The 26,214-nt window shown below is 44.5% G+C and overlaps 2 protein-coding genes across 5 annotated transcripts; one reads left to right on the top strand and one right to left on the bottom strand.

Moving 5' to 3' along the window:
• Positions 1–834: 834 nt before the first annotated feature.
• Positions 835–6,909, bottom strand: LOC116372987 (zinc finger protein 420-like). 4 transcript variants are annotated; one of them, XM_031821550.1, is made up of 4 exons: positions 6,764–6,865; positions 6,166–6,237; positions 4,496–6,021; positions 835–3,475 (listed from the first exon to the last, which is right to left on the bottom strand). In XM_031821550.1, the coding sequence occupies exons 3-4, from the start codon at positions 5,786–5,788 to the stop codon at positions 1,571–1,573; spliced, it is 3,198 nt and encodes a 1,065-aa protein (XP_031677410.1). In that variant the 5' UTR covers positions 5,789–6,021; positions 6,166–6,237; positions 6,764–6,865; the 3' UTR covers positions 835–1,570. The 4 variants fall into 4 exon arrangements, with proteins under 4 accessions (XP_031677410.1, XP_031677411.1, XP_031677409.1 ...); XM_031821551.1 differs by having other exon boundaries at positions 4,496–6,237; positions 6,800–6,909; XM_031821549.1 differs by lacking the exon at positions 6,166–6,237 and having other exon boundaries at positions 4,496–6,165; positions 6,800–6,900.
• Positions 6,881–25,497, top strand: LOC109880417 (zinc finger protein 850). Its single transcript, XM_031821547.1, has 11 exons — positions 6,881–7,268; positions 7,577–7,700; positions 7,976–9,430; positions 11,813–11,877; positions 12,030–12,315; positions 16,055–16,507; positions 18,896–19,938; positions 20,398–20,611; positions 20,931–21,209; positions 22,073–22,306; positions 23,459–25,497. The coding sequence occupies exons 1-11, from the start codon at positions 7,260–7,262 to the stop codon at positions 24,478–24,480; spliced, it is 5,184 nt and encodes a 1,727-aa protein (XP_031677407.1). The 5' UTR covers positions 6,881–7,259; the 3' UTR covers positions 24,481–25,497.
• The last annotated feature ends 717 nt before the right edge of the window (positions 25,498–26,214 follow it).

Genomic DNA, 26,214 nt, shown 5'->3' with positions numbered 1-26,214 from the left:
CTGGTACTGCCTGTATATAGTTCCACATTGATCTGGTACTGCCTGTATATAGCTCCACATTGATCTGGTACTGCCTGTATATAGTTCCACATTGATCTGGTACTGCCTGTATATAGCTCCACATTGATCTGGTACTGCCTGTATATAGCTCCACATTGATCTGGTACTGCCTGTATATTGATCTGGTACTGCCTGTATATAGCTCCACATTGATCTAGTACTGCCTGTATATAGCTCCACATTGATCTAGTACTGCCTGTATAAACTGTAGCTTATCTATTATTCCTTGTTACTATGTTATTTATTTTTTAAACTCTGCATCGTTGGGAAAGGTTTGTAATTAAAGCATTTCACTGTCAAGTTGTATTCGGCACAAGTGATAAATAAAATTTGATTTTCACAAAAGAATTCCAGCATCCAAACAGCCACAATTTGAAGAATATAAAGAGGTACTCAGTTGTGGTCATTAGGCCCAGGACACCTGTCGCCTGAATTGATGCATCCACTGTTGTACGTGCCGCCTCGGCAACATTTTAGTGTTCTCGCGGAATTACAATGCAATTTTGAGGGTTTTACTGCCAGTTTTCAAGTCAAATCACTCATTTTCATGCAGCTGACATGCGGTATTGTTAAATAATGGTGTAATTTTCTTGGCATTTCTTAGAAATGATTGTGATTGGTTCACATTTTACCGGTACGGTGTACCCCCACTATTTATTTTCCGGGTCGCGGTACCAGAGCACACCGGCTAACTTTGACCCCTGCCTAGGACCCTTATTTATGCATAAAACTAACTACTCAAAGAATTAGAAAAATAATTACCCCAACAACATATCCTTGTCACCATTTTATTTCCACCAGTTGAGGTTCGGCCATGATTTTTAAACACTTTTTAAAAATGAACAACATATCCAAATATCAACTGTGAATACAAAAAACTCTGGAGATAAAATATGAACTTTGATCAAAATCATTATTTTGAGACAGATGGACAAAATACCATTCTATTCCAAGCTCTATATACAGCATAGCAATCCTCAATGACTGCATGTGCCACACATCTCTCTACTCACCGTCTCCAACCCAGGAGACTGGCCTTAGGTTAGTTGGCCTGACTGCAAACCTGCCTCAATAAAATCATAACAAAAGAAAAGAAAATGGATCCTTCAATTCATTTCCATCTAGTTATCTACAAGGGATTGGACAGGTTTAAGCAAGCTTACCATTCACTGAGTGCATGAGTAGGTTGGGTTTTGGGACAGACTGAGTCTAGGATCCTGTCCCAATACGTTAGAAATGCATCCTTCCTATCTGGGACCTGGTAACAGATAGGTTACCAGGTAACAGATAGGTTACCAGGTAACAGATAGGTCACCAGGTAACAGATAGGTCACCAGGTAACAGATAGGTCACCAGGTAACAGATAGGTCACCAGGTAACAGATAGGTCACCAGGTAACAGATAGGTCACCAGGTAACAGATAGGTCACCAGGTAACAGATAGGTCACCAGGTAACAGATAGGTCACTAGGTAACAGGACACCGGACAACTTGGTAAGGTGTAAACCAGGTTACCATTGAATCTGTGATGGGTAGGGATAAGGGACATGCTGATTGGGTGGTGGGTAGGGATTAGGGAGTCTTGGGACAGAGACAGGCTGAGTTTGCCTGTGTGTCTCCTGATGTTTCTTCAGACTGCTCAACTGGGCGAAGGCTTTATCACACAAGCGGCACTGGAACGGTTTCTCTCCTGTGTGGGTCCGCCTGTGGTTTTTCAGGACATTCCCGTCAGCGAAACACCTCCCGCAGTCAGGGCATTGGTACGGCTTCTCTCCAGTGTGGATTCGCAGATGAAGATTGCAGTGACTCTTACTTGTGAATCTCTTGTCACAGTAAGTACAGCAGTAAGGTTTCTCACCTGCATGAATCCGGAGATGAAGTTTTAAACTCCCTGCCAGAGAAAAACTCTTCCCACACTGAGGGCAAAGGTAAGGCCTCTCTCCAGTGTGTATCCGCTGATGAACCAGTAAGTTACTTTTAGTGGAGAAGGTCTTGTCGCATCGGGAGCAGTGAACCCGGCTAGAGTGGGTCCGTAGATGATCCTTCAGAAGAGCCTTGGATGAGAACTCCTCCCCGCAGTGGGGGCATGGAAGAGGGTCTTGGTGTCTGTGGATGGGACCCAGTGTCTCCCCCTTGTGGTTCTCCTGGTGATGCCGTTGTAACGTTTTTGTATGACGAAACTTCATCCCACACACCGAGCAGTGGTAGGGTTTCTCTTCTGTGTGAGTTCTGATGTGTTTCTTTAAATTTCCACGATCATTGTAACTGTTTCCACACTGAGGGCAGGAGTACGGTTTCTCCCCAGTATGGATTCTCAGGTGTCTTTTAAGACTGGCGGCCACAGGGAATCCCCTTCCGCATTCCAAGCACACGTGTGGATTCTTCAGAGGATCACTTGGCGGGTGTCGTGTTTTTATGTGCGATTCCAATCTTGCTGCAGTTATGAAGCTCTTCTTACATTGACCACAGCGGTGAGGGTGATCTGTGTGAAAAACCTCCCGGTGATGTTCAAGGCTTTGTTTTCCAATGAACTGTTTCCCACATTCAGAGCAGAGGTAAGGTTTCACTGTGTGTTGTTTACCCATGTGACTTTTGATGTGTTTCTGTAAGTTTCCAGAATCACTGCAAGCCTTCCCACAATGATGGCAGACGTACGGTTTCTCCCCAGTATGAGTTCTCAGGTGTCTCTTAAGACTTCCAGCCTGATGGAAGCCCTTTCCACATTCAGAGCACACATGAGCTTTCTCTGCAGTCAAGTTCTCTCTCCTTCTCTGCAGGGACTGTATGTGTAGTTTTAGACTTCTTGCTGTGGTAAAATTCTTACCACAGTGATCACAGATATGAGAGCCATCTCCGGAGTGGGCTTGTTTGTATTCTTTAGCATTACGAACGCTCTTCTGATAGGCAAGTCTCTTCACAATGACCTCCTCTCCTGGGTGAGTTTTTCTGATGTGTCTCTTTAAGTTTCCAGAATCAGTACAAGCCTTCCCACACATAGGACAGACGTACGGTTTCTCCCCAGTATGAGTTCTCAGGTGTCTCTTAAGACAGCCGGCCTGCGTGAATCTCTTTCCGCATTCAGAGCACATGTAAGGTTTCTCTCCAGACAGACACGGTAAATGTGTTTTCAGATTTGTAGCTGTGACAAAATTCTTCCCACAGTGATCACAGATATGGGAGCCAGGCCTGTCTCCTGAGAGGGTTTTGTGTTGTTCAGCATTAGACCAGCTGTGGGGTTTCTCTCCCGTCTGTGTTGTCTTGTGTATTATATGACTACTCTGCCCCGGTGTCTTCCTGCAGTCGACCAGCCGCACGGACACCCTCTTCAGACCGCACAATAAGGCGCTACCGGGAGAGGCACCGGGGACCGCTACCGGGGACTCTGGGAGGGCAAAGGGGGGCGGGGGAGGTTTGTCCTAGAAAATCATAAAAAATAGAGATGGAATGAATCAAGGCGGGAAACACTCTCCAGCCAGTCAAGTCATTTTTTCAGAGAAAATCAACCGTCTTTCCTTGAGTCCTCTCATCTGTCGACTCGGCATCCTTCTTAAAATACATTGGAGGATAAAGAGAAATAACCTAGAACCTTCTCCAATGCATTTACAGGAGGAGGTCCAGGAATCAACGAGGATTCAAGGAAAACTGAAACACACTTCAAGCAGAGGTCGCATTAACGCCGTTCTTCACGCATAAAAGGAAAGATAAAAACGCAGAAAAAAATATCTCGTTTTGCGTTTTTTTTTGTAAAACTTTCACTCCAAATCATGAATTTAAAAAAACGGACACATTTTTTTGTGCTTAAAGTTGCACTTCTGCAATCGGATGAAATTTCTTCGTTCTCTCGTCTTGACCAATTACATTCCACCACTCTGACTGCTGTGTGCTTCAGTTCAGTTACAATGCTTAAAGATGAACTTCAAAGCAAAACATCAGGAAATGTATCTGGCTCCATTCTTTCTATGATAAACATTATAAATATGTTGGCCGTGCATCGTTTTGGTAAAATATACCTTGTTTTTTTAGTGTAAGCTCATTTACTTGTGTGGCTGCTGAAGCCAAATAGCTTCAGTTGGCATCTGATGAAATGCATGTGAATTAAAACTGTAGTTGCATGTCTATTGATCACTATGTTGAAGAAAAAACACTTGACTTTCAATATAAAAAGCAGGGGAATTGTTTTAAAAAATGGTTGACTTTCAATATAAAAGCAGGGGAATTGTTTTAAAAAACGGTTGACTTTCAATATAAAAAGCAGGGGAAATGGTTTAAAAAACGGTTGACTTTCAATATAAAAAGCAGGGGAAATGTTTTAAAAAACGGTTGACTTTCAATATAAAAACACAAATGGGGAAATGGTTTAAAACACTTTATGGTCTGTGTTTTAAAAGAATGCTGATTTCTAAAAGATAATGTTTAACAGGAATTTAAGTACTCACCTCTCTCACTCTCTGCTCTGGTGTGTGTCTCTCTGGAGACAACTCCACCTCCAGCCCATCGCTAGCCATCCAATCCCTGTCCTCCTCGTCCCAGTCTACAGCGTCATCGGATTGGCTGGGACTCATGGGCTCCGCCTTCAGTCCGTTGCTAGGCAACCAATCCCTGTCCTTAACGTTGCAGTCTACAGCATCATCGTCATCATCATCGTCGTCATCAGCACCATCGTCATCGGATTGGCTGGGACTGATGGGTACAACGCTACCATTCTCCTGTATCCCTTTGAGGTCCTCTTTCAGTTGGAGTGACCAAGATGTTCCCTGCTCCTCCGATTTAATTGAATCCGTATTGTCCTGCATTTCCTCCACATTCCCTGTAGGGATGCTCCTCTGAGTGGCGAAACTCTCCACAACCATCTCCTCTACTGGGTGAGTTCTTCTCATGTGTTTCCTCAAGTTTCCACAGTCACTGTAGTCCTTTCCACACTGGGGGCAGACGTACGGTTTCTCCCCAGTATGAGTTCTCAGGTGTCTCTTAAGACTGGCAGCCACAGGGAATGCCCTACCGCATTTAGAGCACACGTGTGGGTTCTTCAGAGGATCACTTGGTGGGTGTCGTGTTTTTGTGTGCGATTCTAGCCTTCCTGCAGTTATGAAGCTCTTCTTACATTGACCACAGCGGTGAGGGTGATCTGTGTGAAAAACTAGCCGGTGATGTTTAAGGCTTGATTTGACAATGAACTGTTTCCCACAATCTGAGCAGTGGTGAGGTTTCACTGAGGGATTCACTGTGTGTTGTTCAACAGTGTGCGATCTGATGTGCCTCTTTAATTTACTCTGGTCTGGTGTGTTGCTAAGCAACCCAGCTCCTCCCTCTTCATTCCATTCTTCATCGCAGTCTACAGCATCATCATCACATTGGCTGGGATGCAAGGGTTCCGCTGTCAGTCCATTGCTCGGCAACCAATCCCTGCCCCCCTTGTTGTGTTCTTCATTGCGGTCTACATCCTCCGATTGGCTGGGACTCATGAGTGCACTGCTACCCTCCTCCTGTGTCCTCCTGATGTCCTCTTTCAGTTGGACTAACCAAGACATTCCCTGCTCCTCTGATTTCATTGAATCCGTATTGTCCCACATTTCCTCCATGACCTTACGCCTTAATAAGCGATGATTCATCCCTTTAATTTCAGATCCATCTTTGCCATGACGTTCACACAGGTAACGTAAATTGTCCTCAGTTAAATTCCATAAACTCTTTTCGATTTCATCCATCAACGCTTCCTTCTCTGAACTCATTTTGTCTCAGCAGAGTTAGAATGTTTTTTTGTTTTTGTTGTAAAAATAAAAATGACAACTTGCTATTGAATGGAGCTGTCACTAGTGTGAGGTGTGTCTCTCTCCTGTGTATTCACAGGTCTCCTATATCTCCTTCCACACTGGGAGCCTCGGGAAGTGCTGCATTATGAGTCTCTGTCAAAGACAATTTCAGGGTCCTGTCACCAGAACAGTGGAATCCCTTGTGAGGTTATCTGTGGAATCCCTTGTGAGGTCACCTGTGGAATCCCTTGTGAGGTCATCTGTGGAATCCCTTGTGAGTTCACCTGTGGAATCTCTTGTGAGGTCACCTGTGGAATCCCTTGTGAGGTCATCTGTGGAATCCCTTGTGAGGTCACCTGTGGAATCCCTTGTGAGGTCACCTGTGGAATCCCTTGTGAGGTCATCTGTGGAATCCCTTGTGAGGTCACCTGTGTAAATAGGACATATGGTGTAAAACAAAAACATTTTATACAGGCGTGCATTATGTATAGTGACATTCTATATTTGTCAAGTCCGTGAAACGTTGACTTTTAACTGTCACTATTTCATTTTTACTTAATAGAACAATATAATAAAACAAATATTAATGACAATAAAATATTTTTGTAAGATATACATGAAATGTCAAGGTTCCCACAACGAGGGCTTGTATTGAAGCGAACTAACGTTGACTAGTGTAACACGAACATTAGGTACAACAGTAACTCATTGATTATATGTACAGTCACTCTGCCTTTATTTACCAAATAGAAAACTATCGTCGTTTTACTCCTACATCGACTCTGTTTGAGCAGAGCTTCAAATTAGTTCGCAGGAGCTATTAGCTAGCCAACAGTACCAAGCTAAAAATGAAGCTGTCTGATGATGAAACGTTACCTAGCTAACAGTTATGCAACCGTAACAACTAGCTAACTACACCGTTTGGACAAAGCCAATACCTAATGTTTTAATGACCTGATTTATTGAAACATTTCCCCATTCTCCCCTCACCGTTAACGCAATCAAAGAATGGCCATATCCAAACTATGTGGAATGGCGTCCAGTGACGGCATCAACTTCCGGGTTAGCTGCTGCCCCGGCAGTAGTTCTAGGCGGTTCTGTCAACATTAGCTAGCCTGCATAGATAAACCTTACTCAAAAGCATTGTAGCTGTAGTTATTTACAAATATATCTTCCCTATAATTGGCGTAGATTATTTCCATCCTGTGACGTAGATATGGAACTATTAAACCAGACAGACGTGAAGTTACAAACGACAAGTTAAGCTAACATTATTAGCTAGCTAAGGACCGTTAGCTAGCTCAGTATGCTATGCTAACTTAGCCTGCTATCTATTTTTGCAAAACAGCTGTGATTTCTCTTAGCAAAGCAACATTTGAACTGATTGCTTGTTACAGCCAGAGAACCACGTTTTCTCGGCTATTTTTTTGTTGTCGCTTCGGCTCACACAATGTATGAGGTGAGAAGTGAGCTTAAGCTAGCTAGTTGCCCTGAAACTAAAGCATGTTTTGCTTGAGCCCAAAGCCATATATACAGCAGGTATAGATATAGCTGGTTAGCTAGTTATGTAAATACATAGCTCTGCTTTAGTAAACTCCATTGTCAATGTCTTGTTCAAGGTTAGCTTGTCATTTGTAGAAGTTGATATACATTTGTCAAGTAGTAAGGACTATTTTATCAAGTCAGTTCGTTATTAAGACCAAAACCAAAACCAATGACATCACATTATCTTCTAGGCCTATCTCTGACTGTACATTTTAAAATCAGGATTTTGATGAACCCCAGCCAAACCTACTGGTTCCTGACTGTGTCCATGGTGACCAGAGAACCAGCGGCCCAGAGATGGTACCTAGGAGCCTTGACTACTTCAGTGACTTTCTAAGATTGAGAGGTAAGTCGGGTTGAGAGATTTTCGTTAACTTTAGTAGGTGGAGGATGAGGCAGACTGAATGTTTAAATGATCTGACTGTGTTGTTTATGTACAGTTTTAACAAAACAGTGCAACACTTACAAGCTGGGATGTACTCACCAGGAGCCTAATGGCCGAAACAGGGAAAGAGACTATAAGAAACACTTGTTTTTGTTTGCTTCAGTGTACACTAATGAATACACCCCTTTGGTTTCCACTCGAGCAAACCTGATCAGACTCTTCCTATATCCCCACAGGAGAGACAGGAGAGAGTTCCAGCCGTCACTCTGACAGTGAGGGGACAAGTTCTACCTCAGGAGAACCTGAACAACAGGAGGACAATCACACAGCCAAGAACACACACAGCTGCAGAGAGTGTGGAGAGGAGTTCCCTACCCAGCATTATCTAAGAAAACATCGTAACACAACACACACAGGAGAGAAGAAGACCAGTCCCAAACCCAGGAAGAGCTACAGCTGCCTGGACTGTGGGAAGGAGTTCCCATGTCCATCTAAACTACAACGACACCTTCTGACTCACACAGGAGAGAGGCCCTGCTTCTGTTCTGACTGTGGGAAGAGTTTCACTCGGGAGGAACATCTGAAGACACACCAGCGGTTCCACTGTTCTAATGGGGAGGGCAGTCCCTCTATATCGGGAGATCCTGAACAGGCAAAGAACTGCTGCCTGGAGTGTGGAAGAGAGTTCTCTAGCGCTTACAAACTACGCAGACACCTGCTGACACACACGGGAGAAAAACCTCACTCTTGCTCCGTGTGTGGGAAGAGTTATACTTATCTACACACCTTGAAATCACATGAGCTGAAACACACCGGGGAGAAGTCTTACAAATGTTCCGTGTGTGAGAAGAGCTTCAACCAAAAGGGAAATTTGAACCAACACATGCTAGTGCACACTGGTGAGAAACCTTTCTCCTGCTCTGTTTGTGGCAAGTGCTTCACCCAGAAAGCCAACCTGACTGCCCACCAGCTCTCCCACACAGGAGAGAAGCCTTTCTCCTGTTCCGTCTGTAGGAAGGGCTTCACTCAGAAAGCATATCTTAAACAACACCAGAAACTGCACACTGGAGAGAAGCCGTACGCCTGCTCCGAGTGTGACAAAAGGTTCACCTTCTGTACATCCTTGAAAAGACACCAGCTGCAACACACAGGAGAGAAACCGGACTCGCTAAGTTGTAAAGAAATACACCAGCAATCGCACAGCAAAAAAGTAGAGGAGAGTCTCTCTGCATCAGCAGCAGAACCTGAACAACACCAGGAGAATCACAAAACTAAGACGTCGTCTCACTGCTGCTCAGAATGTGGGAAACATTTTAAAAATTCATCGTCTCTACAGATCCACGTGAGAATCCACACGGGAAAGAAGCCATACCCCTGCCCCGACTGTGGGAAGAATTTTGCGACAAAAATAAGTTTGAAATTGCACCAGAGGTCACACACAACAGAAGCAGAGAAACCCATCCACTTTGAGGAGGAGAACACATCACAGGGGCAGCAGATGGTATCTGATAACCTACAGGACCTCTGTCAAACACTGGGGCTGAAGGCTAAAGTCGAAGAGGAGAAGGAAGAGGAGGAGGAAGAGGAGAAGGAAGAGGAGGATGGAGAAGGGGCGACGGATAATGCAGAGGAAGTTGGAGGGCTGATTAATTCTGATGGAGAAGAAGTTGACTGGGATTCTGTTCAACATAGTAAGTAGAGGTAGAACTCTGTTCTTTAGTTGACTGGGATTCTGTTCAACATAGTAAGTGGAGGTAGAACTCTGTTCTTTAGTTGACTGGGGTTCTGTTCAACATAGTAAGTAGAGGTAGTGTTCTTTAGTTGACTGGGGTTCTGATCAACATAGTGAGTGGAGGTAGAACTCTGTTCTTTAGTTGACTGGGGTTCTGTTCAACATAGTAAGTAGAGGTAGAACTCTGTTCTTTAGTTGACTGGGTTCTGTTCAACATAGTAAGTAGAGGTAGAACTCTGTTCTTTAGTTGACTGGGGTTCTGTTCAACATAGTAAGTGGAGGCAGAACTCTGTTCTTTAGTTGACTGGGGTTCTGTTCAACATAGTAAGTGAAGGCAGAACTCTGTTCTTTAGTTGACTGGGGTTCTGTTCAACATAGTAAGTAGAGGTAGAACTCTGTTCTTTAGTTGACTGGGGTTCTGTTCAACATAGTAAGTGGAGGCAGAACTCTGTTCTTTAGTTGACTGGGGTTCTGTTCAACATAGTAAGTGGAGGCAGAACTCTGTTCTTTAGTTGACTGGGGTTCTGTTCAACATAGTAAGTGGAGGCAGAACTCTGTTCTTTAGTTGACTGGGGTTCTGTTCAACATAGTAAGTGGATGTAGATCTCTGTTCTTTAGTTGACTGGGGTTCTGTTCAACATAGTAAGTGGAGGTAGAACGCTGACTGTTCTCCAGTTACACAGTAATAGTCTGACTCATTATCTAACCCGGTGGTTTTAAGGAACTCAGTCCGGCTTTAAACGTACTCTTGAAAGTTGTAATAGTAGAATGCACAGGGTGCAATGTAGAAACTGGGCAGTTCATCGTTCAGTTCCTCTTGTCATGTTAGTCATTATAGACCTTAGAGAGATATTTATAACTGGTCTGAAATGTCCTGGTCAACTAGCCCATGTCAGCTAACGATTTTTTAGCTCATAGATTTTGATGCCATGTTTGAGTCACTCAGAAATCACATGAATACACATTAGACATGACTTCAATACTGCAAAATGTTCCCTGCTCCCCGATGACAAAATGTGTAGAACTGCAGGAAATACACTTTAAACCTGCAAAATCCTCTCCACCACCAAGAGGTGTGTGAACGGTGTGTGTCATGAACAGTGCTGGTGCCCATAGAAATAGACATGGCGTGTCCGGGGGAGGGGTCCCCCCCAATGCTGGAAATGCCCCCCCCCTCCCAGGGGGCCTGAGTCTAACACAGACCCCTGGTCTAACCCATAATACCAACCTCTCTCTACAAGAGTCCTGTTAGTCTCATTATAACCCATAATACCAACCTCTCTCTACAGGAGTCCTGGTAGTCTCATTATAACCCATAATACCAACCTATCTCTACAGGAGTCCTGGTAGTCTCATTATAACCCATAATACCAACCTCTCCCTACAGGAGAGAGTCCTGTCCATGACTCTGGTAGTCTCATTATAACCCATAATACCAACCTCTCTCTACAGGAGTCATGGTAGTCTCATTATAACCCATAATACCAACCTCTCTCTACAGGAGTCCTGGTAGTCTCATTATAACCCATAATACCAACCTCTCTCTACAGGAGTCCTGGTAGTCTCATTATAACCCATAATACCAACCTATCTCTACAGGAGTCCTGGTAGTCTCATTATAACCCATAATACCAACCTCTCTCTACAGGAGAGAGTCCTGGTAGTCTCATTATAACCCATAATACCAATCTCTCTCTACAGGTGAGAGTCCTGTCCATGACTCTGGTAGTCTCATTATAACCCATAATACCAACCTATCTCTACAGGAGTCCTGGTAGTCTCATTATAACCCATAATACCAACCTCTCCCTACAGGAGAGAGTCCTGTCCATGACTCTGGTAGTCTCATTATAACCCATAATACCAACCTCTCTCTACAGGAGTCATGGTAGTCTCATTATAACCCATAATACCAACCTCTCTCTACAGGAGTCATGGTAGTCTCATTATAACCCATAATACCAACCTCTCTCTACAGGAGTCATGGTAGTCTCATTATAACCCATAATACCAACCTCTCTCTACAGGAGTCCTGGTAGTCTCATTATAACCCATAATACCAACCTCTCTCTACAGGAGTCCTGGTAGTCTCATTATAACCCATAATACCAACCTATCTCTACAGGAGTCCTGGTAGTCTCATTATAACCCATAATACCAACCTCTCTCTACAGGAGAGAGTCCTGGTAGTCTCATTATAACCCATAATACCAACCTCTCTCTACAGGTGAGAGTCCTGTCCATGACTCTGGTAGTCTCATTATAACCCATAATACCAACCTCTCTCTACAGGAGTCCTGGTAGTCTCATTATAACCCATAATACCAACCTCTCTCTACAGGTGAGAGTCCTGTCCGTGACTCTGGTAGTGAAGGAGGAAGTCCCCCTACATCAAACATCAACAAGGTGGGAGACAATAATAACAAACATTGTAATAGGAGATATTGTTACCATTATAAACATTATTATTATAGATTTCACTGTTCTATTGAACCAGTTTTTGTTCCAACATGGTTTCCATGGTAACTTTACTAGAAACAGTCCCGTCTTTCTTCTAGGATCCTGGGGGTCAATCGAGGTCGACCGAGTCTCTGGGCCCTGACCAAAGACATGAGGAGGACATCACTCAAACACCTGGGATGAACATTCATATTGAAGAGGAGGAGGAAGAAGAAGAGGAGGAAGAGGATGAAGAAGAAGAGGAGGAAGAAGAAGAAGAGTGGGAGGTGGAAGAGGAAGAAGAGGGTGAAGATGAAGAAGAGGAGGAGGAAGGGGAGGAAGAGGAAGTTGGTGATCTGTTGAATTCTGTAGTAGAACAAGCTTCCTGGGATACTCCTCATCTTGGTAAAGTCAAAGTCAAATCACATGTTATTGGTCACATACACGTGGTTAGCAGATGTTATTGGTCACATACACACGGTTAGCAGATGTTATTGGTCACATACACATGGTTATCAGATGTTATTGGTCACATACACACAGTTAGCAGATGTTATTGGTCACATACACATGGTTAGCAGATGTTATTGGTCACATACACACGGTTAGCAGATGTTATTGGTCACATACACATGGTTATCAGATGTTATTGGTCACATACACACAGTTAGCAGATGTTATTGGTCACATACACAAGGTTAGCAGATGTTATTGGTCACATACACACGGTTAGCAGATGTTATTGGTCACATACACATGGTTAGAATATGTTATTGGTCACATACACAGGGTTAGCAGATGTTATTGGTCACATACACAGGGTTAGCAGATGTTATTGGTCACATACACAGGGTTATCAGATGTTATTGGTCACATACACAGGGTTAGCAGATGTTATTGGTCACATACACAGGGTTATCAGATGTTATTGGTCACATACACACGGTTATCAGATGTTATTGGTCACATACACACAGTTAGCAGATGTTATTGGTCACATACACATGGTTAGCAGATGTTATTGGTCACATACACATGGTTAGCAGATGTTATTGGTCACATACACAAGGTTAGCAGATGTTATTGGTCACATACACACGGTTAGCAGATGTTATTGGTCACATACACACAGTTAGCAGATGTTATTGGTCACATACACACAGTTAGCAGATGTTATTGGTCACATACACATGGTTAGAATATGTTATTGGTCACATACACAGGGTTAGCAGATGTTATTGGTCACATACACAGGGTTATCAGATGTTATTGGTCACATACACACGGTTAGCAGATGTTACTGCAGGTGTAGTGAAATGCTTGTGTTTCTAGCTCCCAACAGTGCAGTAGTATATAACAAGTCATATCTAACACAATCTAAAGGAATGGAATTAAGAATATATATATATATGGACGAGCAATGTCAGAGCGGCATAGACTAATATACAGTAGAATAGAATACAGTATATACATATGAGATGAGTAATGCATAGACTAAGATACAGTAGAATAGGATACAGTATATACATATGAGATGAGTAATGCATAGACTAAGACAGTAGAATAGAATACAGTAGAATAGTATAGAATAAAGTAGAATAGTATAGAATACAGTATATACATATTAGATGAGTAATGTATAGACTAAGATACAGTAGGATAGGATAGAATACAGTAGATACATATGAGATGAGTAATACATAGACTAAGATACAGTAGGATAGGATAGAATACAGTAGATACATATGAGATGAGTAATACATAGACTAAGATACAGTAGGATAGGATAGAATACAGTAGATACATATGAGATGAGAAATACATAGACTAAGATACAGTAGGATAGGATAGAATACAGTAGATACATATGAGATGAGTAATACATAGACTAAGATACAGTAGGATAGGATAGAATACAGTAGATACATATGAGATGAGTAATACATAGACTAAGATACAGTAGGATAGGATAGAATACAGTAGATACATATGAGATGAGTAATACATAGACTAAGATACAGTAGAATAGGATACAGTAGATACATATGAGATGAGTAATGCATAGACTAAGATACAGTAGAATAGAATACAGTAGAATAGAATACAGTAGAATAGAATACAGTAGGATATAATACAGTAGATACATATGAGATGAGTAATACATAGACTAAGATACAGTAGAATAGGATACAGTAGGATAGAATACAGTAGATACATATGATATGAGTAATACATAGACTAAGATACAGTAGAATAGGATAGAATACAGTAGGATAGAATACAGTATATACATATGAGATGAGTAATACATAGACTAAGATACAGTAGAATAGAATACAGTAGAATAGAATACAGTAGAATAGAATACAGTAGATACATATGAGATGAGTAATACATAGACTAAGATACAGTAGAATAGGATACAGTAGAATAGAATACAGTAGATACATATGAGATGAGTAATACATAGAATAGAATACAGTAGAATAGGATACAGTAGAATAGGATACAGTAGGATAGAATACAGTAGATACATATTAGATGAGTAATACATAGACTAAGATACAGTAGGATAGGATAGAATACAGTAGATACATATGAGATGAGTAATACATAGACTAAGATACAGTAGGATAGGATACAGTAGAATAGAATACAGTAGAATAGAATACAGTAGAATAGGATACAGTAGAATAGGATACAGTAGGATAGAGTACAGTAGAATAGAATACAGTAGATACATATTAGATGAGTAATGTAAGATATGTAAACATATCCTGTTTACAAGTGATGACAGAAAGGTGAGTTAAAGAACATGTTCATCCCAAATGGCACCCTATCCCCTTTATAGGGAATGCGTGGTCACTGTTTTCACACATTAGCATGTACGCTACATGCCACGGTAGTTAGGGAACTCTACCCATACTGATGAGTCCTACCTCCTGCCACGGTAGTGAGGGAACTCTACCCAGACTGATGAGTCCTGCCTCCTGCCACGGTAGGGAGGGAACTCTACTCGTACTGATGAGTCCTGCCTCCTGCCACGGTAGTGAGGGAACTCTACCCATACTGATGAGTCCTACCTCCTGCCACGGTAGTGAGGGAACTCTACCCAGACTGATGAGTCCTGCCTCCTGCCACGGTAGTGAGGGAACTCTACCCATACTGATGAGTCCTACTTCCTGCCACGGTAGTGTAATGAGTCCTACCTCCTGCCACGGTAGTTAGGGAACTCTACTCATACTGATGAGTCCTACCTCCTGCCACAGTAGGGAGGGAACTCTACCCATACTGATGAGTCCTACCTCCTGCCACGGTAGGGAGGGAACTCTACCCATACTGATGAGTCCTACCTCCTGCCACGGTAGTGAGGGAACTCTACCCATACTGATGAGTCCTACCTCCTGCCACGGTAGGGAGGGAACTCTACCCATACTGATGAGTCCTACCTCCTGCCACGGTAGGGAGGGAACTCTACTCATACTGATGAGTCCTACCTCCTGCCACAGTAGTTAGGGAACTCTACTCATACTGATGAGTCCTACCTCCTGCCACGGTAGTTAGGGAACTCTACTCATACTGATGAGTCCTACCTCCTGCCACGGTAGTTAGGGAACTCTACTCATACTGATGAGTCCTACCTCCTGCCACGGTAGAGGGGAACTCTACCCATACTGATGAGTCCTACCTCCTGCCACGGTAGGGAGGGAACTCTACCCATACTGATGAGTCCTACCTCCTGCCACGGTAGGGAGGGAACTCTACCCATACTGATGAGTCCTACCTCCTGCCACGGTAGTGAGGGAACTCTACTCATACCGATGAGTCCTACCTCCTGCCACGGTAGTGAGGGAACTCTACCCGTACTGATTAGTCCTACCTCATGCCACGGTAGTGAGGGAACTCTACCCATACTGATGAGTCCTACCTCCTGCCACGGTAGTGAGGGAACTCTACCCATACTGACCCACTGAACTCTCTTCTCTACACAGGAATGAGTCCTAATTCCTGCCACGGTAGTGAGGGAACTCTACCCATACTGACCCACTGAACTCTTCTCTCCACAGGAATGAGTCCTAGTTCCTGCCACGGTAGTGAGGGAACTCTACCCATACTGACCCACTGAACTCTCTTCTCTCCACAGGAATGAGTCCTAATTCCTGCCACGGTAGTGAGGGAACTACCTCAACACCAGGAGCGGTGGAACGACAACACCAGGAGAAAGAGAAGACACGGGCGACCAAACGGAAGAAGAGTCCAGAACAAAAGCAACCGAAGAAAAAAGAGAAACCGAAGAAGGAAAAGAATCCGAAGCAGAAGAAAGCCAAGATGACCCACCGCTGCTTTAAATGTGGAGAGGGATTCTCCCGCGTCTACGACATGCTCTTACACCAGACCATTCATATAGATGGAACGACCATGTTCAAAACCAAGAAGGTTCACCGCTGCTCAACGTGTGGATACGAAGCATCCGATGCACATAAACTGATGATGCACGAGCGGATACACACGGGAGAGAAGCCTTTCCAGTGCTCTGTGTGCGGGAAGAGATTCGCTCAGAAAGGAAACCTGAAAATACACCAGAGTGTGCACAAAGGTGAGAAGTCGTACATCTGCCCAGTTGACCGAACTTTGGAAATATCTTTGTCCTCTTTAAAAGGTGAGAAGTCGTACATCTGACCAGTTGACCCAACTCTGGAAATATCTTTGTCCTCTTTAAAAGGTGGGAAGTCGTACATCTGCCCAGTTGACCCAACTCTGGAAATTGATTTGCCTAGTGGAATAAAGGTGTCAGACAGAAGATGTGACTAAAGAGAAGAGGTGTCAGACAGAAGGTTTGACTAAAGAGGTGTCAGACAGAAGGTGTGGCTAAAGAGGTGTCAGGCAGAAGGTGTGGCTAAAGAGGTGTCAGACAGAAGGTGTGGCTAAAGAGGTGTCAGACAGAAGGTGTGGCTAAAGAGGTGTCAGACAGAAGGTGTGGCTAAAGAGGTGTCAGGCAGAAGGTGTGACTAAAGAGGTGTCAGGCAGAAGGTGTGACTAAAGAGGTGTCAGACAGAAGGTGTGGCTAAAGAGGTGTCAGGCAGAAGGTGTGACTAAAGAGGTGTCAGGCAGAAGGTGTGACTAAAGAGGTGTCAGGCAGAAGGTGTGGCTAAAGAGGTGTCAGACAGAAGGTGTGGCTAAAGAGGTGTCAGACAGAAGGTGTGGCTAAAAAGGTGTCAGGCAGAAGGTGTGGCTAAAAAGGTGTCAGGCAGAAGGTGTGACTAAAGAGGTGTCAGGCAGAAGGTGTGACTAAAGAGGTGTCAGACAGAAGGTGTGGCTAAAGAGGTGTCAGGCAGAAGGTGTGACTAAAGAGAAGAGGTGTCAGACAGAAGGTGTGACTAAAGAGGTGTCAGGCAGAAGGTGTGACTAAAGAGGTGTCAGGCACAAGGTGTGACTAAAGAGGTGTCAGGCAGAAGGTGTGACTAAAGAGGTGTCAGGCAGAAGGTGTGACTAAAGAGGTGTCAGTGTGGGCAGAAGGTGTGACTAAAGAGAAGAGGTGTCAGGCAGAAGGTGTGACTAAAGAGGTGTCAGGCAGAAGGTGTGACTAAAGAGGTGTCAGGCAGAAGGTGTGACTAAAGAGGTGTCAGACAGAAGGTGTGGCTAAAGAGGTGTCAGGCAGAAGGTGTGGCTAAAGAGGTGTCAGACAGAATGTGTGGCTAAAGAGGTGTCAGAAAGAAGGTGTGGCTAAAGAGGTGTCAGGCAGAAGGTGTGACTAAAGAGGTGTCAGACAGAAGGTGTGGCTAAAGAGGTGTCAGGCAGAAGGTGTGACTAAAGAGAAGAGGTGTCAGACTGAAGGTGTGACTAAAGAGGTGTCAGGCAGAAGGTGTGACTAAAGAGGTGTCAGGCAGAAGGTGTGACTAAAGAGGTGTCAGGCAGAAGGTGTGACTAAAGAGGTGTCAGGCAGAAGGTGTGACTAAAGAGGTGTCAGGCAGAAGGTGTGACTAAAGAGGTGTCAGGCAGAAGGTGTGACTAAAGAGGTGTCAGGCAGAAGGTGTGACTAAAGAGGTGTCAGGCAGAAGGTGTGACTAAAGAGGTGTCAGGCAGAAGGTGTGGCTAAAGAGGTGTCAGACAGAAGGTGTGGCTAAAGAGGTGTCAGACAGAAGGTGTGGCTAAAAAGGTGTCAGGCAGAAGGTGTGACTAAAGAGGTGTCAGGCAGAAGGTGTGACTAAAGAGGTGTCAGACAGAAGGTGTGGCTAAAGAGGTGTCAGGCAGAAGGTGTGACTAAAGAGAAGAGGTGTCAGACAGAAGGTGTGACTAAAGAGGTGTCAGGCAGAAGGTGTGACTAAAGAGGTGTCAGGCAGAAGGTGTGACTAAAGAGGTGTCAGGCAGAAGGTGTGACTAAAGAGGTGTCAGGCAGAAGGTGTGACTAAAGAGGTGTCAGGCATAAGGTGTGACTAAAGAGGTGTCAGGCAGAAGGTGTGACTAAAGAGGTGTCAGGCAGAAGGTGTGACTAAAGAGAAGAGGTGTCAGACAGAAGGTGTGACTAAAGAGGTGTCAGGCAGAAGGTGTGACTAAAGAGGTGTCAGGCAGAAGGTGTGACTAAAGAGGTGTCAGGCAGAAGGTGTGACTAAAGAGGTGTCAGGCAGAAGGTGTGGCTAAAGAGAAGAGGTGTCAGACAGAAGGTGTGACTAAAGAGGTGTCAGGCAGAAGGTGTGACTAAAGAGGTGTCAGTGTGGGCAGAAGGTGTGACTAAAGAGAAGAGGTGTTAGACAGAAGGTGTGACTAAAGAAGTGTGAATAATTAATAAATATCGTCCTGACCCCAGTCATTATCTGAGTAGGGTGATACTGGTATTGTCCTGACCCCAGTCATTATCTGAGTAGGGTGATACTGGTATTGCCCTGACCCCAGTCATTATCTGAGTAGGGTGATACTGGTATTGTCCTGACCCCAGTCATTGTCTGTTTAGACTTAACATGAACTAACACTATCTTCTCCCATGCAGGAGAAGTCAGGAATCCCAGTTTCTGGCCTGACATCGTGGAGAGGCTTCCTACAATAGGTGTCCCAGACCAATACCATGACAACCACACAGCTAAGCCAATAGGCGTTCTGGACCAATACCATGACAACCACACAGCTAAGCCAATAGGTGTCCCGGACCAATACCATCACAACCACACAGCTAAGCCAATAGGAGTTCTGGACCAATACCATGACAACCGCACAGCTAAACCAATAGGAGTCCCTGACCAATACCATGACAACCACACAGCTAAGCCAATAGGAGTCCTGGACCAATACCATGACAACCGCAAAGCTAAACCAATAGGAGTCCCTGACCAATACCATGACAACCACACAGCTAAGCCAATAGGAGAGGAATGCCAAACTCCATCAACTCTACAGATACACATGAGAACTCACACTGTAGAGAACCAGTCTAATCCGCAGTGCCCTCTCTGCGGGGCAGAGTTCTCTCAGAAAGGCCTTCTGGATGATCACCTGATGATCGCCCACTCCCATGAGAAACCAGAGAAACCTTACCCCTGTCCAGACTGTGGGAAGAGATTCTCCAGCAAGAGTTACATCAAGATCCACCGGAAGATCCACAGTGGGAAGATCTCTTACCACTGCGCCCAGTGTGATAAGACCTTCCTGTCAGCGGAGGGGCTCAAGAAGCACGAGAGCGCTCACCGAGGAGAGAGACCGTACCGATGCCCTGCGTGTGGCAAGTGTTTCAAACAACAATCCCAGTTGACCTGTCACTTCAAGATCCACACCGGAGAGAGGAGCCATCTCTGCTTCCTGTGTGGGAAGAGTTTTGCCAGAGAGTTCGACCTCCGGGTGCATCTCAGAGTCCACTCTGGAGAGAAGCCCTACCAGTGCCACGAGTGTGGCAAGAGCTACAGGTACAGAGCAGGCATCCGGTCACACATGCAGCAGTTGCACCCTGGGAAGCCTATAGTGGAACCAACCCCACCCATCCCCACAGGTCCTCGCTACGGCAGTGGAGGAAGTGGTCTTCCTACATCCCTCATCAGAAAGGTATGTGCTTTGGTTTGCTGTGAGCTGATGCTGTCGCTTTCAGGTTTTGTCTTGGGGGGGGGGGGGGTCACTTTAAAATCTAGACGTTTATGGAATTGGTTTGGGTTTATGGTTAGAATGGATAGGGGTTAGGTTAAAGTTAGGCATAGATTTATAGGGAGTTTTAGGGAGTCCTTTCTAGGGAGTTTTTCCTAGCCACCGTGCTTCTACACCTGCATTGTTTGCTGTTTGGGGTTTTAGGCTGGGTTTCTGTCCAGCACTTTGAGACATCAGCTGATGTACGAAGGGCTATATAAATACCTTTGATTTGATTTAGCCAACCGCCACTCAAAATCTCCACTTCCTGTTTGACAAGGAACAGAAAGGCAGCCGAGGTTGAACGTTGCCCTGGGAAACCCCACAACAAACATTATGTTACTACTGACTGTTAACCAAGAATGACTTGTGTTTTCATTGTAGGATCCTGGTGACCAATCCAGACCCAAAGCTATAGAGGCCCAGGGTCCTGATCCAAGCCATGGCAGCAAGGCGTTCAGTCAAACACCTCGGTTGAAGGCCAGAGCTGAAGAAGAAGAGGAGGAAGAGGAGGAGGAGGAAGAAGAAGAGGTGAACGTTGATGGTTCGGGTAATTCTGAAGAAGACGACGCCAGTTGGAAACCTGCTCTTCGTCTTGGTAAGTGGAGGTAGAATGTCAACAGAACATCATTCAACAATATAGCCTGGTAATTTGGATGTGTTTTAAAATGGCACCCTGTCAACAGAACATCATTCAACTATATAGCCTGGTAATTTGGATAGGTTTTAAAATGGCACCCTGTCAACAGAACATCATTCAACTATAGCCTGTTACTTTGGCTGCGTTATAAATTGCATCCTGTCCCCTATATAGGGCTCTGTTCAAAAGGTAGTGCCCTAAATAGGGAATATAGCGTGCCATTTGGGGCGACGGACAATGTATTTGACCTTTAAACCCATTCTCTTTGGTCACACAGCCAAGACCAGTGGCGGTGGTCCCTCTGCATCAGGACCACAGAGAAAACACCAGAAGAAACAACCGGTCAAACGGAAGACCAGCATCAAAGAAGGCAAACAGAAGCGACCGAAAGCCAAGAGGTTTAACAACCGTCGCTGCTTTAAATGTGGAGAGGGATTCCCCCGGGAATATGAGCTGTTGCTACACCTGCAGACACATCTAGATTACAACTGCTACGTGTGTGGAACGCCGTTCGACAACCAGGAGCTGCTGCAGAGACATCAGGAGGAGCACGCGGGTAACAAATCAAATCAAATCAAATTTTATTGGTCACATACACATGGTTAGCAGATGTTAATGCGAGTGTAGCGAAATGCTTGTGCTTCTAGTTCCGACAATGACAGTAATAACCAACAAGTAATCTAGCTAACAATTCCAAAACTACCACCTTATACACACAAGTGTAAGGGGATAAAGAATATGTACATAAAGATATATGAGTGAGTGATGGTACAGAGCGGCATAGGCAAGATACAGTAGATGGTAAGAGAGCTGCTGCGGAGACATCAGGAGGAGCACGCCGGTAAGAGAGCCTGTGATGGAGACGCACAACGTCTTACGTCATGACTGTAGCACTATTATATAGCCTTTCTGACGGGCTACTAGTGAATTCACTGTGAGTAGGTTGTGCCTCAAATGGCACCCTATTCCCTACGTAGTGCACTACTTTAGACCAGGGCCCTATGGCACCCTATTCCCTCTGTAGTGCACTACTTTAGACCAGGGCCCTATGGCACCCTATTCCCTACGTAGTGCACACTAGGGGCCCATAGGCTCTTGTCAAAGGTAGTGCACCCTGGGGCGGCAGGGTAGCCTAGTGGTTAGAGAGTTGGACTAGTAACCGAAAGGTTGCAAGTTCAAATCCCCGAGCTGACAAGGTACAAATCTGTCGTTCTGCCCCTGAACAGGCAGTTAACCCACTGTTCCTAGGCCAGTTAACCCACTGTACCTAGGCCAGTTAACCCACTGTTCCTAGACCAGTTAACCCACTGTTCCTAGGCCGTCATTGAAAATAAGAATTTGTTCTTAACTGACTTGCCTAGTTAAATAAAGGTTAAAAAAATAGGGTCCCGTTTGAGATAGACTGTGTGTTTGTTCCAGAGGAGAGTCTGGGTGTGTTCTCTGGTGAGACAGCAGGTCCAACTACAGGACAGAGGCGAGGGAGAGGGAAGAGGACTCACCGATGTCCGACCTGTGGCAAAGAACTATCCGACGCGTCCAAGCTGAAGTTGCACGTGAGAATCCACACCGGGGAGAAACCGTACTGTTGCTCCCTGTGCGGAAAGGGTTTCACTCAGCCAGGAAACCTGAAAACACACATGAAAACACACAGAGGTGAGAGCGGATGCTGATGTTGTGGTCCACGTTCAGTGTCTTCAGAAAGGATTCACACCCCTTGACCTTTTTCCAACATTGTGTTACAAGGTGGGATTGAAATGGGTTTAATTTTTCTTTTCTTTTTATGGTTAATTAAAAACACAAAATACTAAAAAAAAACACACAAAAAATTCAAAGTGTAATTCATAACTTCACCCTGCTCAAAGGGATATTCAGTGTCTGCTTTTTGATGTTTACCCATCAACCAATAGGGGCCCTTCTTTGCGAGGCATTGGAAAACCTCCCTGGTCTTTGTGGTTGAATCTGTGGTTGAAATTCACTGCTCGACTGAGGGACCTTACAGATAATTGTATGTGTGAGGTACAGAGATGAGGTAGTCCTTCAAAAATCATGTTAAACACTATTATTGCAAACAGAGGGAGTCCATGCAACGTATTATGGGACTTGTTAAAGCACATTTTTACTCCTGAACTGATTTAGTCTTGCATAACAAAGGGACTGAACACTTCACTGACTCAAGACATTTCAGCTTTTCATTTTTAATGAATTTATAAGAACTTCTAAAAACATGACGTCATTACTCTGACATCATGGGGTGTTGTGTGTAGGCCAGTCACACAACATCTCACGTGTCTCCATTTTAAATTCAGGCAGTAACACAACAACATGTGGGAAAAGTCGAAGGGGGTGTGAATACTTCCAGAAGGCACTGTACTGAAGGCACTGTACTGAAGGCACTGTACTGAAGGCACTGTACTGTATGTTGATGTTGGGGTGGTGTGAATACTTCCTGAAGGCACTGTACTGAAGACACTGTACTGAAGGCACTGTACTGAAGGTACAACTCCAACTCTGTTCCTGGAGAGACACCCTCCTGTAGGTTTTAACTCCAACCATGTTCTTGGAGAGCTACCTTCCTGTAGGTTTTCACTCCAACCCTGTTCCTGGAGAGCTACCCTCCTGCAGCTTTTACCCAGGAACAGGGTTGGATTTAAAACCTACAGGAGGGTATCTCTCCGGGAACAGGGTTGGAGTTAAAACCTACAGGAGGGTATCTCTCTGGGAACAGGGTTGGAGAGCCCTGATATAGGGAATAGGGGTCCGGTTTGGTGCCACAACCTAAATGTCAACCTTTTATCGTCCCTGCAGACGGGAACCCCAGTTTGTTGTCCGCTGGTGGGTTAGGTCCCTCTACATCAAGAGGTCCTGAACACCACCAGGGGAATCACACCGTCGCCGCATCAGCAGCTCAGGAGAACTTCAACTGTCCAGATCTACTGCCAGCGCAGAAACACATGACGTCTCAGGACAGCGGAGAGAAGGCCTCTTTCTTCTGCTCGCTGTGTGGGGAGCAGTTCTCTGAGAAGGCACAGTTGGAAGAACACCGGTTGGCTCACAACAACAAGAAGCCTTTCCCCTGCCCTGACTGTGGCAAGAGGTTCCGCAGTAATTACTACGTTAAGATCCACATGCGAATGCACACTGGGGAGAGGCCTTACCAATGCACTGAGTGTGGGAAGGGCTTCATCACAGAAGAAGGGCTGAAGAAGCACGAGAGCGCTCACCGGGGAGAGAGACCTCACCTTTGCCCCGAGTGCGGAAAGAGATTCAAGCAACAGTCCCAACTTACATGTCACTTCCGTATGCACACCGGACAGAAGAGCCACCTCTGCTCTGTCTGTGGGAAGAGTTACTTCAGAGAATTTGACCTCAAGGTTCACCTCAGAGTCCACACGGGAGAGAAGCCCCATCAGTGTGAGGAGTGCGGGAAGAGTTTCTACTATCTACAGGGGCTCCGGCAGCACCAGAGGACCCACGCTCCCAAGCCCATCGGACCGACCCGCCAGCTAGGCAGGCCTAAGCAGTCGTCCAGCGCGGACATACCGAACCAATCACCCAGGACGGGAAGGCCCAGGCCAGCTCCTAGAGTAGAGAGACCCATGCCTCTACCCAGAGTGGAGAGACCCATGCCTCTAGTCCTACCTAGAGTTGAGAGTGATCTGGAGAGACCCATGCCTCTAGGCCTACCTAGAGTTGAGAGTGATCTGGAGAGACCCATACCTCTAGGCCTACCTAGAGTTGAGAGTGATCTGGAGAGACCCATACCTCTAGGCCTACCTAGAGTTGAGAGTGATCTGGAGAGACCTCACTGGCAGTACTGGCACCTTTAAATGGGAAATCTTCCATTTTCAACGGCGATACAATTATTGGAGGACCAAAACAAGCCGATACCGATTAATCTGACGATTTTTATATATATATATATGAGTGTGGTAATATTTGTAATAATGACAATTACAACGATGCTGAATGAACACTTATTTTAACTTAATATAATACATCAATAAAATCTATTTAGTCTCAAATAAATAGTGAAACATGTTCAATTTGGTTTAAATAACGCAAAAACACAGTGTTGGAGAAGAAAGTAAAAGTGCAATATGTGCCATGTAAGAAAGCTAACGTTTAAGTTTCAACATTCCCAGTTCTTCAATATTCCCAGTTAAGAAGTTTTAGGTTGTAGTTATTCTAGGAATTATGACATGTTGACTATTTCTCTCTACACCATTTGTATGTCATATACCTTTGACTATTGGATGTTCTAATGGGTACTTTAGTATTGCCAGCCTAATCTCAGGAGTTGATTGGCTTGAAGTCATAAACAGCGCTGTGCAACAAGCATTGCTAAGAGCTGCTGGCAAATGCAGTAAAGTTTGAATGAATGCCTACGAGCCTTCTGCCTCCTACCACCTCAGTCAGACTGCTCTATCAAATATCAAATCATAGACTTAATTATAATATAATAAACACAGAAATATGAGCCTTAGGTCATTAACAAATCCAGAAACTATCAGGTAGAAAACAAAATGTTTATTCTTTCAGTGAAATATGAAACCGTTTCGTATTTTATCAAACGGGTGGCAACCCTAAGTCTAAATATTGCTGTTACATTACACAACCTTCAATGTTCTGTCATAATTATGTAAAATTCTGACAAATTAGTTGGCAACGAGCCAGGCGGCCCACTCGGTTGCATATACCCTGACTCTGCGTGCAATGAACGCAAGAGAAGTGACACCATATCCCTAGTTAATATTGCCTGCTGACATTAATTTATTTTAACTAAATATGAAGGTTTAAAAATATATACTTCTGTGTATTGATTTTATTAAAGGCATTGATGTTTATGGTTGGGTACATTCGTGCAACGATTGTGCTTTTGTTAAATCATCCCATGTTTGGCGAAGTAGGCTGTGATTCGATGATAAATTAACAGGCACGGCATTGATTATATGCAACGCAGGACAAGCTAGTTAACCTAGTAATATCATCAACCATGTGTAGTTAATTAGTGATTATGTTAAGATTGATTGTTTTTTATAAGATAAGTTTAATGCTAGCTAGCAACTTACCTTGGCTCCTACTGCACTCGCGTAACAGGTGGTCAGCCTGCCACTCAGTCTCCTCATGGAATTGAATGTAATCATGGCCATAATCGGCCTCCAAAAATGCTGATTATCGATTTGTTATGAAAACTTGAAATTGGCCCTAATTAACCGGCCGACCTCTAGTTTGAACTGCAGACTGCTCCTTTAACCAGCACTACGTTGCTGACAACATTTAAGGCCAGTTTGAACTGCAGACTGCTCCTTTAACCAGCGCTACGTTGCTGACAACATTTAAGGCCAGTTTGAACTGCAGACTGCGCCTTTAACCAGCGCTACGTTGCTGACAACATTTAAGGCCAGTTTGAACTGCAGACTGTGCCTTTAACCAGCGCTACGTTGCTGACAACATTTAAGGCCAGTTTGAACTGCAGACTGCGCCTTTAACCAGCGCTACGTTGCTGACAACATTTAAGGCCAGTTTGAACTGCAGACTGCGCCTTTAACCAGCACTACGTT

The sequence above is a fragment of the Oncorhynchus kisutch genome, unplaced genomic scaffold (assembly GCF_002021735.2).
Source record: "Oncorhynchus kisutch isolate 150728-3 unplaced genomic scaffold, Okis_V2 scaffold3992, whole genome shotgun sequence".
NCBI lineage: Eukaryota > Metazoa > Chordata > Actinopteri > Salmoniformes > Salmonidae > Oncorhynchus > Oncorhynchus kisutch.
This window is presented reverse-complemented; position numbering and strand designations above follow the sequence as displayed.

Coding starts and splice junctions, on each gene's coding strand:
- LOC116372987 (XM_031821551.1), bottom strand. CDS start 5,788: ATGAGTTCAGAGAAGGAAGCGTTGATGGATGAAATCGAAAAGAGTTTA. Junction 3,476..4,495: donor CAGAGCAGAGAGTGAGAGAG/GTGAGTACTTAA, acceptor ATGATTTTCTAG/GACAAACCTCCCCCGCCCCC.
- LOC109880417 (XM_031821547.1), top strand. Junction 12,316..16,054: donor CTGGGATACTCCTCATCTTG/GTAAAGTCAAAG, acceptor TTCTCTCCACAG/GAATGAGTCCTAATTCCTGC. Junction 21,210..22,072: donor ACATCAGGAGGAGCACGCGG/GTAACAAATCAA, acceptor TGTTTGTTCCAG/AGGAGAGTCTGGGTGTGTTC.